Source organism: Hemitrygon akajei, unplaced genomic scaffold, assembly GCF_048418815.1.
Source record: "Hemitrygon akajei unplaced genomic scaffold, sHemAka1.3 Scf000060, whole genome shotgun sequence".
Taxonomy (NCBI): Eukaryota; Metazoa; Chordata; class Chondrichthyes; order Myliobatiformes; family Dasyatidae; genus Hemitrygon; species Hemitrygon akajei.
Window position 1 is genome coordinate 4,019,685 of NW_027331946.1, and position 12,885 is coordinate 4,032,569.

Sequence of the window (12,885 nt, forward strand, 5' to 3'; positions counted from 1 at the left end):
TAATCCACGGAATAAATGACGGGAGAGAGATATTTGTAATCCAGGGTGAAACGTAGAGAAAAGACCGTTACTTCAAAATAACCGTCGACGAAGTTCTTATCCGTCGAATCCGTCCACAGACGAGTTATCAGCGAAAATGACCTGTCACAGGAATACCGTCTTCCAGGGGTAACCACACAACATACCCAGGCAAGGGTTAATACAAGATATTCCAAAATCCACTCCTATGGATTATATGAAGTGACAGCCACACACGTTCGTTGTGGTTCTGTGTACCGATGATCAACCCACTCTTGTGGGCATAGGAGAGTTCCAAGCCTCAGCTGTGACTAACTGAAGCGATCAGCTTTTCCAGTCTCTCTCTCTCTTTAGACTGGCCGACTGCCTGTCTGCAGATCGCTCTCCCTCTCTTATGGTTCAGTCCACAGTCAGCGCTGTCAGCCTGTGACTGACGTCATAGCCCCGCCTCCTCATGCCGGCGCTCTTAAAGAAACAGTCACAGTACGACCGCAGGCTCGGAACAGCCGCAACACAACTTCCCGACTTTTGAACTCAATGCTTTAACTAATAAAGACAACCATGACATTTGCCTTCTTAACCACCCGATCAATCTGTGCAGTCTCTTTCAGGGAGCGATGAACTTGGAGTCTGATATCCCTCTGATCATCGACACTGTTCAGGGTTTTTCATTTAACAGTGTACTGTCTCATACATTCGACCTACCGAGCTGCCAAGATGATCATCACTAATCAAATCTCACTGAGATTTCTCAGGTCCTGTTGAATTTATTGCCAAGTGCACAAGTACGGGAAGGTACAGGAACAGAGAAACACTGACTTGTGGCAGCATCACAGGCAAGTACATTCAGATAACACACGGAACAGAAATTGTACGATTCTCTGTCAGTAACAATCTATAAATATGTTTTATATCATTAACAGTATATAAAATACATTGTGTCATGACCAATATTGTGTCATGATGCCTCGTTATTATTTGGGATCCGGCGGATCAATGTAATGCCGTCAGCAAATCTAATTAGCAGATTGGAACCCGCCACTGCAACCCCACAGTGCACTATGTACTGATTGCAAAGCTACGAAATTGCATGTGAATAGCCTCCCCTCCAACAACTCCACTCTTTCTGCCTCACCAGCAGACTGGGACATCTCACATCTCGCTGCCTCCGCCAGGACATTAAACTGTGAACAACTGTGGTCAGGGACTGATCTCTGGGGTACTCCAAATGGTACCTCCTTCCAGTCTGAAAACAACCCACTCATCCAGACACACACTACCGGCAGTTTATCGATCTCCAACGAAAAAGCCTAATCACCTACTCCCGATGTTCAATACCATTGCTGACTCTCAGTTTACCACCGTCAAATGCCGGGAGGGACATAATAATCAGAAAGTCTCCAGTCACAGCCGTTTAAATAAAATGTGATCTCAGTCGGTGTGTCACGCATGCTAAGAATGCGAAAGAGACAGACAAACTGAGCCAAGTCACAGACTGATAAAGGGGAGGAACGATCCATTTTGATACAGAGAGGGAAGCAGAGAGTTTGATGTTGTGCCTGATGCCGGAACTGTGGCCAGTTAGAAGATTAAGCCTAAATTGTTTTGAACAGTGAAAGTGTTTTTCTCAGAAGGCACCATGGAGACTAAAATTATCTGAGTTGAAATGTTGTCCTTCACCCACTGACGTGCTTTGTAAGCTTTTCACAGTGTAGAAAAGTCCATATCGGTGATCTGATTGGATACACCGCCATGACGTTAACAGCAGTGAAATGTCATTCACTGGCTCTCATTTTGGAAGGGATTCAGTCGGCCATCGCAGATACACCAACAGCTTCGCTCTGGGAAGCGGCTGTTCACCTGCTCCGTGTGTGAGAAGAGACTCATTCAGTTAGCCCACCTTGCGATGCTCCGGTGAGTTCACAATAAATAGAGGCCACATTTCTGTCCGGAGTGAGCAAAGAGTTTTACTCAATCATCCCAGCTGCTGCAACACCAGCAGCTTCACATCAGGGAGGAAGTTCAAATCAGCTCCGTGTTAAATGTTTAACCATCACGGTGACTGAAGGCAGCTGCAGGTTCATGAGGGACTGTTACTGTCAGATTCTGCAGTTCTTGCGGCTGCTCATCGCACCCAGGACTGAACCCTGGTCACTGAGCATTGGAGGAGTCTGTTCTGCTGATGTTAGCCTTAAACTAGACTGGTGTTTAATATTGTGGAGCTGTGAAAGATAAATCAGTTCTCTATCAAATTCTGCGTCTCAGGTACTTACTGTCTCTACCACTCTGACATTGTACACTAGAGAGGCCACTCGGCCCATCTGGTTCCTGCCCATGTTTCTGTTCCATATCAGTATATGAAAATCTACCCCTGCCGTTCCTCTCTCACTCTCCCTGAGATGACAGGTTGCAACTAGTCACCACTCCGTGGGATAGGAGATTTCCCTCGAATTCCATAGAATCATAAAAATCTACAACACATTACAGACGCTTTGGCCCACGATGTTGTGCCGACCATGTAACTTACTCCAGAAACTGCTTAGAATTAGTCTCTTAAAAGACCCTATTGTATCCTCCTCTACCACCGTCGCTGGCAGTGCATTCCACACACACACCACTCTTTGCTTAAAAAACTTAGCAATGACATCTCCTCTGTACCTACTTCCAAGCAGCTTAAACCTATTCTCGCTCGTGTTAGCCGTTTCAGCCCTGGGAAAAACCCACTGGCTATCCACACAACCTGGTCTTACAACATTTATATTGCTGTATCGCATAGTTACTAATAAATAGCATTAGTTTATAGCAATACCAGACTCCACGGTGTTTTCTATTTCTGCTGGTTCTTTGACCCGTCACAGGGTACGTAACAGTATCTACTCCAAATATAAAAGATTAAATGAAATAAACAGAAGTTAACAGTGTTATGCGTATATATAGCTCCCAAACTATCAAGCTTGGGAAACAATGCTTAAAGTCTTCAGATGGTAAAGTAGAAAAGTTCAGTAATCCAACGGAATAAGTGAGTGAGAGGAGAGATTTGTAAATCCACACGAAAATGTAGAGAGAAGGCAATTACGAAGAATTCCACACACATTCCACGCTGGGTAAACGAAATAACAGTCGCCGAAGATCTTATCCGTCGATTAGTTCCGAAATCCACTTAGAAATATCACCAGGTGACAGTCACAGGAATATCGTCTTCAAGTGGTTACCACAGAACACCCCGATTCCACGTATGTGCCAACAAAAGTGATACCACAGGATACTCCAGCAAATCCACACATATGGATGATACGAAGTGACAGTCACACATCCGTTGTGCACTGCGTGCCGATGATCAGATCAACCCAACCTTTTGGGCATGGAAGAGTTGCAGCCTATAGCAGTCACACGCTGAAGTTCCAACAGCTTGTCTCCCTCTCCCGCTCCCTCAGGCTGCCGCAGCTTGTGTCTGACGTCACAGCGCCGCCTCACTCAGGCACTTAAAGCGATACTCACAGTAAACGAACCTGCGGTCTCGTAACACAATGCACCTCTAAAGTCTGACAGCAGACTAGCGAGTGAATCTTCGATGGTGCAGAATCAGAAACCAAAGAGTTGCCAGACTGAGTCAGGCTTTGGGGCTCCAGAGAGAGATGCGGTCTGGAGTTTACGCGGAGGAGGAATCAGACCAGCAGGATATGGCTACAAAAGAAAGATCAGAAACATTTGGAAACTAGTAGACCGAGAAAAAAGTGGTTAATTTCTGCAAAATACTGCTGGAAATCAACCGATCCGGCAGTAGATGTGGAGAGGAATAGACAAAGTTTAGACCGAGCCCGCTCCGCATGCTCAGTTGCTGCCTGAACTGCAGAGTTCCTACAGCATGTTGTATGTGTGCGTCCCTGTATTTCCAGCAACTACAGAATCTCCTGTGTTTTACACCTGCATTTTACTTTGGCATTAGATACACTTTGATATTGAGTATATTGTTTATGGGAGCCGCTTTCTGCGTTAAAACAGCTGTTGATTTTTCTATAGGTCAGTTGTGGAGAGCGCCCTCTTCTTTGTGGTGGCGTGTTGGGGAGGCAGCATTAAGAAGAGGGACGCCTCACGTCTTAATAAGCTGGTAAGGAAGGCGGGCTCTGTCGTGGGCACAGAACTGGAGAGTATAACATCGGTAGCAGAGCGAAGGGCGCTGAGTAGGCTACGGTCAATCATGGAAAACCCTGAACATCCTCTGCATAGCACCATCCAGAGACAGAGAAGCAGTTTCAGCGACAGGTTGCTATCGATGCAATGCTCCTCAGACAGGATGAAGAGATCACTACTCCCCAATGCCATTCGGCTTTACAATTCAACCGCCAGGAGTAAGATATGTTAAAGTGCCGGGGTTAGGACTGAGCTTAAGTTACCATTCAATGTATTTAAATAGTTAAGTATTGTATGTAATTAGCTTTGCAACAATAAGTGTATGGGACATTGGAAAAAATGTTGAATTTCCCCATGGGGATGAATAAAGTATCTATCTATCTATCTATCTATCTATCTATATACACGAAAAAAAGAGGATAGACATTGAACCGGTGCTTGCAGAAATGTTCAATGGCACCGTGATTACCCATAAGGCGCTGCGTTCAAAAATTCTCCAGCGCTGAAGCACCGATAAAATGCGCAGGCGTCAGCGCTGATGACGTCTCCGAGTAACACGCATGCGCGCAGTACACTGAAGGCCTTGGAAATATCGGGAGCAGGTAAGAACGTTTCTCTGTATTTTTATCTTAAACACCGACTTCAGGACAATTCCTGTGAAATCCGGACACCGTAGTCCGCAATCCCGGGACAGTCCTGCTCTCGTCCCTCACTCTCAGCCCCACGATCCGTACACGGGCCCCGGGGAGCTTCCGGCTGATGAGGGAATGGGAACGGATGGATCTCTCAGACAGAGCTGAGCTCCAGCTATCTAAATGCAAGGATTAGGAACTCGGAGAAAGGGAACAAAATCTTTTACATCACCATTTGAGAAAATCGCCCTTGTTCTACCTCCAATCACTACCGAGAGAAAATCTGCAGATGCTGGAAATCCAAGCAACACACACAAAATGCCGAAGGAACTCAGAATTAGTACTCTTTTCCACAGATACTGCCTGGCCTGCTGAGTTCCTCCAGCATTTTGTGTGCGTTGCTTGTTCTACCTCCTCTTGCTCTGGACTTTCCTACCGGTGAGAACATGTTTTGACCCATTCTCTCTGGGCATATAATGATATCAAACACCTTTGCCCTGGGCAACAAGTGGCTTTCACATCACAAATGTGCCAGACTCCAGTGAGACAGACTACTGCCCTTCCCTTCATATTCATTGCCATTGCCATCACTGAGTTCAACACTGTCAGTCATTGGGGGAGGGTTCAGGGGGAATATTTATGTAGAATACAGAAACTAGTGATGCCTGTTTGCATTTTGGTAATGCAAGAGTTGCTGGAAAATTTGCAAGTGGGAAGAAGTGGAGTGATATTTGGAAATCTGACTTTTTAAAGTGTAATTTAGCAAGCAAACCACATATGGACAATATGCAAAAACTTTGGTGAGAAAATCCTTCATTACCTGTTACAGGCCTGCTACATAGGTTGTGTGAGAGTGCAGATGAACTGGATCGATCCCAGAGGAGATCAAAGTTCCTATTGACAGTGATTTGCTCGCTGTGAAAATGAATACCTCTCTATATAAAATTCACTGTGCACATCTTGTCACTGGGTAAAAAATGCACAGTATATGCAGACTGATTATTACAAATTAGAGGAAATATTGGAGGGAAGGAGGGGTGACCTCCAGTGGCCCTGATGCCCTCACCTACAAGATGTGCATCCAGCTGCAGCTTGTAACCCTGCACTTCAATGAGCTGCAACTTGAAATGGGTGAATTCCAGATCATCCGGCAGTTGGAGGTGTTGATAGATATGACATGCAGGGAGGTGAATTACACCCGAGGTGCAGGGCACAGGAAACTGGGTGAGAGTCAGGAAGGGGAATGAGGTTAAATAGGCATCACAGAGAACTCTAGTGGCCATCCCCCACAGGAACAGGAAGACCACTTTAGAAGCTGTTGTGGAAATTCCCTGGCAGAGTGCTAATAGGGGATTTGTTAGTTAGGGGAACAGATCAAGAGGCGACTAATATCCTAGTGGTAAGGCTTGCCAGAGTTAGTGGGGGGGGGGGTGGTTACGTGGTTAAAGTAAGTTGTAGGGGGAATGGGAGCCAGAATGTCAGAACAGATAGTGGAGAGGGTGAATTGAATTTAATTGACTTTATTATATACATCCTTCATATAGATGAGGAGTAGAAATATTTACATTACGTTACCATCTAAATGTGCAATGTGTAATTTAAATTGTTTTATAATAATTAGTTTGTATATAGGACAGTCAAGAAAGCAAAGAAATCAATTAATCAGTCTGATGGCCTGCTGTAAGATGATGTACCGCAGCCTGTTGGTCCATTTGCTGTGGTACTGTGTCCTGGATGGTAGCAGCAGGAACAGTTTGTGGTTGTGTTGAATTTGGTTCCCGATAACCTTTGTTCCCTTTTTATACAAATCCATATGCCTACCATCCAGGCTCCCATCCAAACTTCTTTTAAATGGTGAAACCGAGCTCATATTCACCACTTGTGTTGGCATCTGATTCCACACTCTCACGGTCATTTCAGTAAAGACCTTTTCCAAATGTTTCCGTTTAATTTTCACATTCCCCACTTACCCATGACCTCTGGTTGACATCCCACCCAACCTCAGTGGGAAAAGCTGCTTGCATTTACCCTATCTATACCCTCATAATCTTGTATACTTCTAACAATTTCCCAAAGCTATGTATAATTTCCTTGTTTATGTTTAGAGCCTTTTTTAGGTGTATAAGATGATGAGGGACATTGACCGTGTTCATAGCCAGAGGTTTGTTTTCCCAGGGCTGAAATGTCTAACACGAGGGAGCAGAGTTTTAAGGTGCAAGGAAATAGATACCGAGGGGATATCAGGGGTAAGTCTTTTACACAAAGAGTGGTGGGTGTGTGGAATGCACTGCTGGCTATTTGACTGAGAGTGTTTCAGTTACTGTGGGGCCAGGAACCCATGCAGCTCAGTGGGAACAGGGAATAATATCAATGTCTCTCCAAACTGAGCCAGGACACAGATTGGAGATGGCAGAAATGCTCCTCTCTTATAGAGATAGGAAGAACATCAGAGAGTTTGATGGTCATTCCAGATAACAGCAGTGTGCCCAGTTAGATGATGATTTCACTCTCCAACTTGTGTTGAACCTCACTGTAACAGTTCAGTTCCCAGCTTGACAACTCAAGTGATCTCATCTGAAATGTTGTCCTGCAGCCACTGATGCATTTTGTTAATCTTTTTACAGGTTACAAATGACAGGGAATTTGTGTACGGGAATCTAAAACTCAACACGCCAGTTTTGCTGTCTCTGTCCAGATATTTAAGAAGTGGAGCAAGGGATTCACTCGATCATCCTTCCTGCTCAGACTGTGGGGAGGTTTTCACTCTATCATCTGACCAACTGGCACGCCTGTCATTTTAAACAGGCAATTCCCATTCATCTGCTCAGATGGTGTGAATTAATTCAGACGGATATTTGAACTAAAGGGACATAAGCAATTTCACACTGGGAGAAGGGATTCAGTCGGTCTTTCCTCCTGTGGACAAACCAGTCAGTTCACACTGGGCAGAGGCCATTCACCTGCTCAGACTGTGGGAAGGGATTCACTAAGTCATCCACCCTAATGGCTCATCAACGAGTTCACACTGGGGAGCGGCCGTTCACCTGCTCAGACTGTGGGAGGGGATTCACATGCTCATCCCAACTGAAGATACATCAGCGAGTTCACACTGGGGAGAGGCCATTCACCTGCTCAGACTGTGGGAGGGGATTCACATGCTCATCCCAACTGAAGATACATCAGCGAGTTCACACTGGGGAGAGGCCATTCACCTGCTCAGTCTGTGGGAAGGGATTCACTACGTCATCCAACCTAATAGCTCACCAGCGAGTTCACACTGGGCAGAGGCCGTTCACCTGCTCAGACTGTGGGAAGGGATTCACTACGTCATCCACCCTAATGGCTCATCAACGAGTTCACACTGGGGGGCGGCCGTTCACCTGCTCAGACTGTGGGAAGGGATTCACATGCTCATCCCAACTGAAGATACATCAGCGAGTTCACACTGGGGAGAGGCCATTCACCTGCTCAGACTGTGGGAGGGGATTCACATACTCATCCCAACTGAAGATACATCAGCGAGTTCACACTGGGGAGAGGCCATTCACCTGCTCAGTCTGTGGGAAGGGATTTACTCAGTCATCCAACCTAATAGCTCACCAGCGAGTTCACACTGGGGGGCGGCCGTTCACCTGCTCAGACTGTGGGAAGGGATTCACATGCTCATTCCAACTGAAGATACATCAACGAGTTCACACTGGGGAGCGGCCGTTCACCTGCTCAGACTGTGGGAAGGGATTCACATGCTCATCCCAACTGAAGATACATCAGCGAGTTCACACTGGGGAGAGGCCATTCACCTGCTCAGACTGTGGGAAGGGATTCACTCGGTCATCCCACCTACAGAGTCATCAGCGAGTTCACACTGGGGAGAGGCCGTTCACCTGCTCAGTCTGTGGGAAGGGATTCACTCGGTCATCCATCCTAATAGTTCACCAGCGAGTTCACACTGGGGAGAGGCCGTTCACCTGCTCAGACTGTGGGAAGGGATTCACTCGGTCATCTGACCTAATGGCTCATCAACGAGTTCACACTGGGGAGCGGCCGTTCACCTGCTCAGACTGTGGGAAGGGATTCACATGCTCATCCCAACTGAAGATACATCAGCGAGTTCACACTGGGGAGAGGCCATTCACCTGCTCAGACTGTGGGAAGGGATTCACATGCTCATTCCAATTGAAGATACATCAGCGAGTTCACACTGGGGCGAGGCCATTCACCTGCTCAGACTGTGGGAAGGGATTCACATGCTCATCCCAACTGAAGATACATCAGCGAGTTCACACTGGGGAGAGGCCATTCACCTGCTCAGACTGTGGGAAGGGATTCACTCGGTCATCCCACCTACAGAGTCATCAGCGAGTTCACACTGGGGAGAGGCCGTTCACCTGCTCAGTCTGTGGGAAGGGATTCACTCGGTCATCCACCCTAATAGCTCACCAGCGAGTTCACACTGGGTAGAGGCCGTTCACCTGCTCGGACTGTGGGAAGGGATTCAGCTGCTCATCCCAACTGAAGGTACATCAGCGAATTCACACTGGGGAGCGGCCTTTCACCTGCTCGGAATGTGGGAAGGGATTCACTCGGTCATCCCAACTGAAGGTACATCAGCGAGTTCACTCTGGGGAGAAGCCATTCACCTGCTCAAGCCTGAATTATACCTCTGAGTAGGCACTATGGCATAGCAGACTCAGTAGCCCATGCATGTTGACTACACGGTTGTGAGCATTTCTACTTGTGCGTTTGTGTGTCTGCGTCGCTCTGCCAAAATGCTAGTTGGCGTTGGGGTTCTATGCTACTGTGTTGAATTGACCCGTGTGGAGTTGGGAACGATGGCAACTGCTGAGTTCATCTTGTTGGAGTTGGAGCTAATAGATGTTGAACAAGAGTTACTTTTATTGAAATTACTGCAGCACAGAAAAGAGAGAAGTTTTTCCATTTCTTTGCGCATTCCACAACGACCAAACCGATGTTTATGGAAATTTCTTTCCACAAATTTGATGCCATTTTCAATTCTTTATGGTGTGCCGACGAAGGGTCAAGCAAATGGACATATTTTCTGACTTCTTCACTTACCCTCTCCTCAATTTGGTCCACTTCCCAACTTCGAAGCAACAGGAAATGCACAGGAGGAAACTGGCTGCTGCCAAGTAGACCAATCACAGTTCTTGCGGTCTGTGTCGCCACGACACATAGGTACATTTTTGGGAATGTGCGCGTTAGACTACATTGGGCAAAAGACTCTCTTGGAGGCGCTAAATGGAATTGCTTTCCGGCTTTGCTCCGTTCATTTTAAATTTACTTACCACCCCTTTAATATCTTTATCAAAGTGTTTATAACACTTTTATATGTTTGAATTTGAATTTTAATCGACTAAAATGGCTTACAGAGGAAGAAAGGCATTAGCCGAAGGCAAGGAAACTGGTGATGGAAATGAAAATAAAGAAGATGTCTTTGAACAGCCTAAAAAATTTCCACTTACTTTACCGGCTATCTAGAATCTTTTGGATGAAAAACTTGATGAAAGATTTACTACCTTGGAAGTATGGTTAAAGGAGAGCGAAGGTGGATTGGCAACACTTGAAAAGAAGAACGAAAAACAGCAGTGGCAAATTTCAGCGATTATCAAAGCTGGCAAACTTGTATCACAAATGGAATTCTTTGGAAATGAAATGAACTTCGACACTCATACATTGGAGCAGAATAAAGTCAAGATTATTGATTTGGAGAGTCAAAGCCAGACTGCATTTGCGAATAATAGACTCAGTGCGGACGTTGAGAGCCGGGATCTTACTCAGTTTTTTCTCAATTCTCAATGGAGGTCTTTGGCTCGGAGGTTTCTTCTTCTCTTCCTGCGCTCAACTGCGCACATCGGGCGCTGAAACCAAAACGATCAAAAGGGTTAAAACCGCGTCATGTAATTCCTCGATGTCACAATCTGAATACCAAGGAGCACTTCATTCAGATTGCTTGTCAGAATGAAGTTACTGAGCATGAGAATCTTAAGTTTCATTATGTTGAAGAATGTTGTCCTGAGGTGATGCAAGAAAGATTGCATTTTAAAATGGTGATGTCAGAATTGTATCAGAGGAATCTTCATCCGGCTTTGTTATATCCCTTTCACCTAAGGGTTGCTCTGCCTCATAAATCCTTTAAATGGTTTAAATGTGTGGATGAATCAAAACAATTTCTCGAAGATCTAAGCTTGAACGCAGATGTCTAATGTTTTGAAGATCAATATTTGAGTTTGGATGTCTATGAAATTTACCATTCCTTTATGTCTGTGTATATCTGGTTTATTAGTTAACAACCAGCTTATAGATTTGGACAGTTTAGAACTTTGCCCTTGAGTTGATTACAGTCATACTGTATTTTGACGTTCAGAAGTTTATTATGTTTCCATGTTAAAGTTCCTTTCTTTTACCTTCATTGTTTTACTTTTTTTATTTTTAATTGTTTGCTTTTGAAAATTATTAAGACTCTGATTTGCTGATTATTTCTTTTTTCTTGAAATATTATTAAGATTGTATTTTGTGTCATTTTTAAAGGCCTTGTCTTTTAAAACGGTCTGCAATAGGCTGTTTTCTCTGAAATGTGTTTGACATTCCTTGTAATTTTTTGACTATGGGTGCTTTGTTTATTTTTTTTTGTAATTTGGAGATTTTCCCTCAGGGGAGATGGGGGTAGAGAGGTTCTTAGATAGTTCTCTGGCTGTCTATTGGCCAGGTTTTTGGACTTTGTGGGTGGGGGATAGGGCTATTTTTAGTCTAGTATTTTTCTTTTGGGCTGAATTGAAGCTACAAAAATGTCTGTATTGTCATAACTTCCGGTTCCTCTTTAAACTTTCCCTCTTCCTGATTCGTGAGTTTCCTATGCGATATGGTTAACCCTTTACATACTACATTGTTTATTTAAGGAAAATTGATATCATTAATTATTTTGGCATTATTAATTTTGTTTCATGGAATACGAATGATTTGAATCATCCAATTAAATGGAAGAAGATTTTTAGAGTTTTTCATAGACTGAATGCTCAGATTATCTTTGCACAGGAGGCTCATGTGAGGAAGGAGGATAATCAGCACGTCTTTAGGTATTGGAAAGGCCAACAGTTTCACTCATTGACTAAGGAGAAAGGTGTTTCTTTTTTCTAGACTCCTGGAACTCATTTGTTCACTACAATACAATTTCAGACCCATATGGTAGATCTCTATTAGTCACTGGTTAACTTTATAATGATAAATTAGTTTTGGTTAATATTTATGCTCTAAATACTGACTATCCTGAATTCTTTAAGCACTTTTTTGTATTTTTTCTCAATTTAAATGAATATATGGTAATAATGGGTGGAGATTTTAATTGTTGTCTGAATCCTATGATGAGTGGTGGTTCAACTCTATTTTACTTCAGGGCATAAGTTTTGTTAATTTCATTAAAGAACAGATTGCCTTTTTCTTTTCAACTAACTCAATGGAAGAAATTTTCAGTGGGATATTATACGATACCTTTAAAACATATATCCAAGGGCAAATTATCTCATACTCTGCTGAACTGAAAAAACAAATTCTTAATGAAATATGTACATTGGTTAATAATATTAAAGAAATTGATAGAAAATATTCTTTTGCTCTCATTTTAAGTCTTTATAAAGAGAGAATTGAACTTCAGATGCAACATCATTTGTTATTAACATCCCCGATTGAAAATCAGTTACTTAAAACTAAGAGTCAATTTTATAAATATGGTAATAAATCGGGAAAATTATTAGGTAACCAATTAAAAGTGATTTGGCGAAACTTCAGATTAATGGGGTTTGCAAACGGGAAGGTATTTTGACAGTTGACCATGGTGAATTTAACAAATCTTTTCAAGAATTTTATACCAATTTATACAAATCAGAATTTCCTGATGATTCTACCATAATGTATGAATTTTAAAAGAAATTCAATATTCTGAAATTATCAGTTAATGAACGTTTAGTATTAGTCAGACACATTACTGAAGAGGAAGTAAGCAATTTATTCAATGAATTCTGGTGAAGCACCTGGTTTGGATGGTATACTGCTGAATTTTTCAAATCTTTTTCTGATTTACTTTCTCCTG

General features: G+C 43.6%; 1 protein-coding gene across 1 annotated transcript in view; it reads left to right on the top strand.

Annotated features, from left to right (window-relative positions):
• The first annotated feature begins 4,689 nt into the window (after positions 1-4,689).
• The window catches only part of LOC140721717 (uncharacterized), a 75,693-nt gene continuing 67,497 nt past the window's right edge, over positions 4,690-12,885 (top strand). The window contains exons 1-2 of the mRNA XM_073036501.1: positions 4,690-4,751; positions 7,406-9,238. Of these exons, the coding sequence (XP_072892602.1) occupies positions 7,785-9,238 (1,454 nt within the window). The 5' untranslated portion in view covers positions 4,690-4,751; positions 7,406-7,784. The remainder of the gene's footprint in view (positions 4,752-7,405; positions 9,239-12,885) is intronic.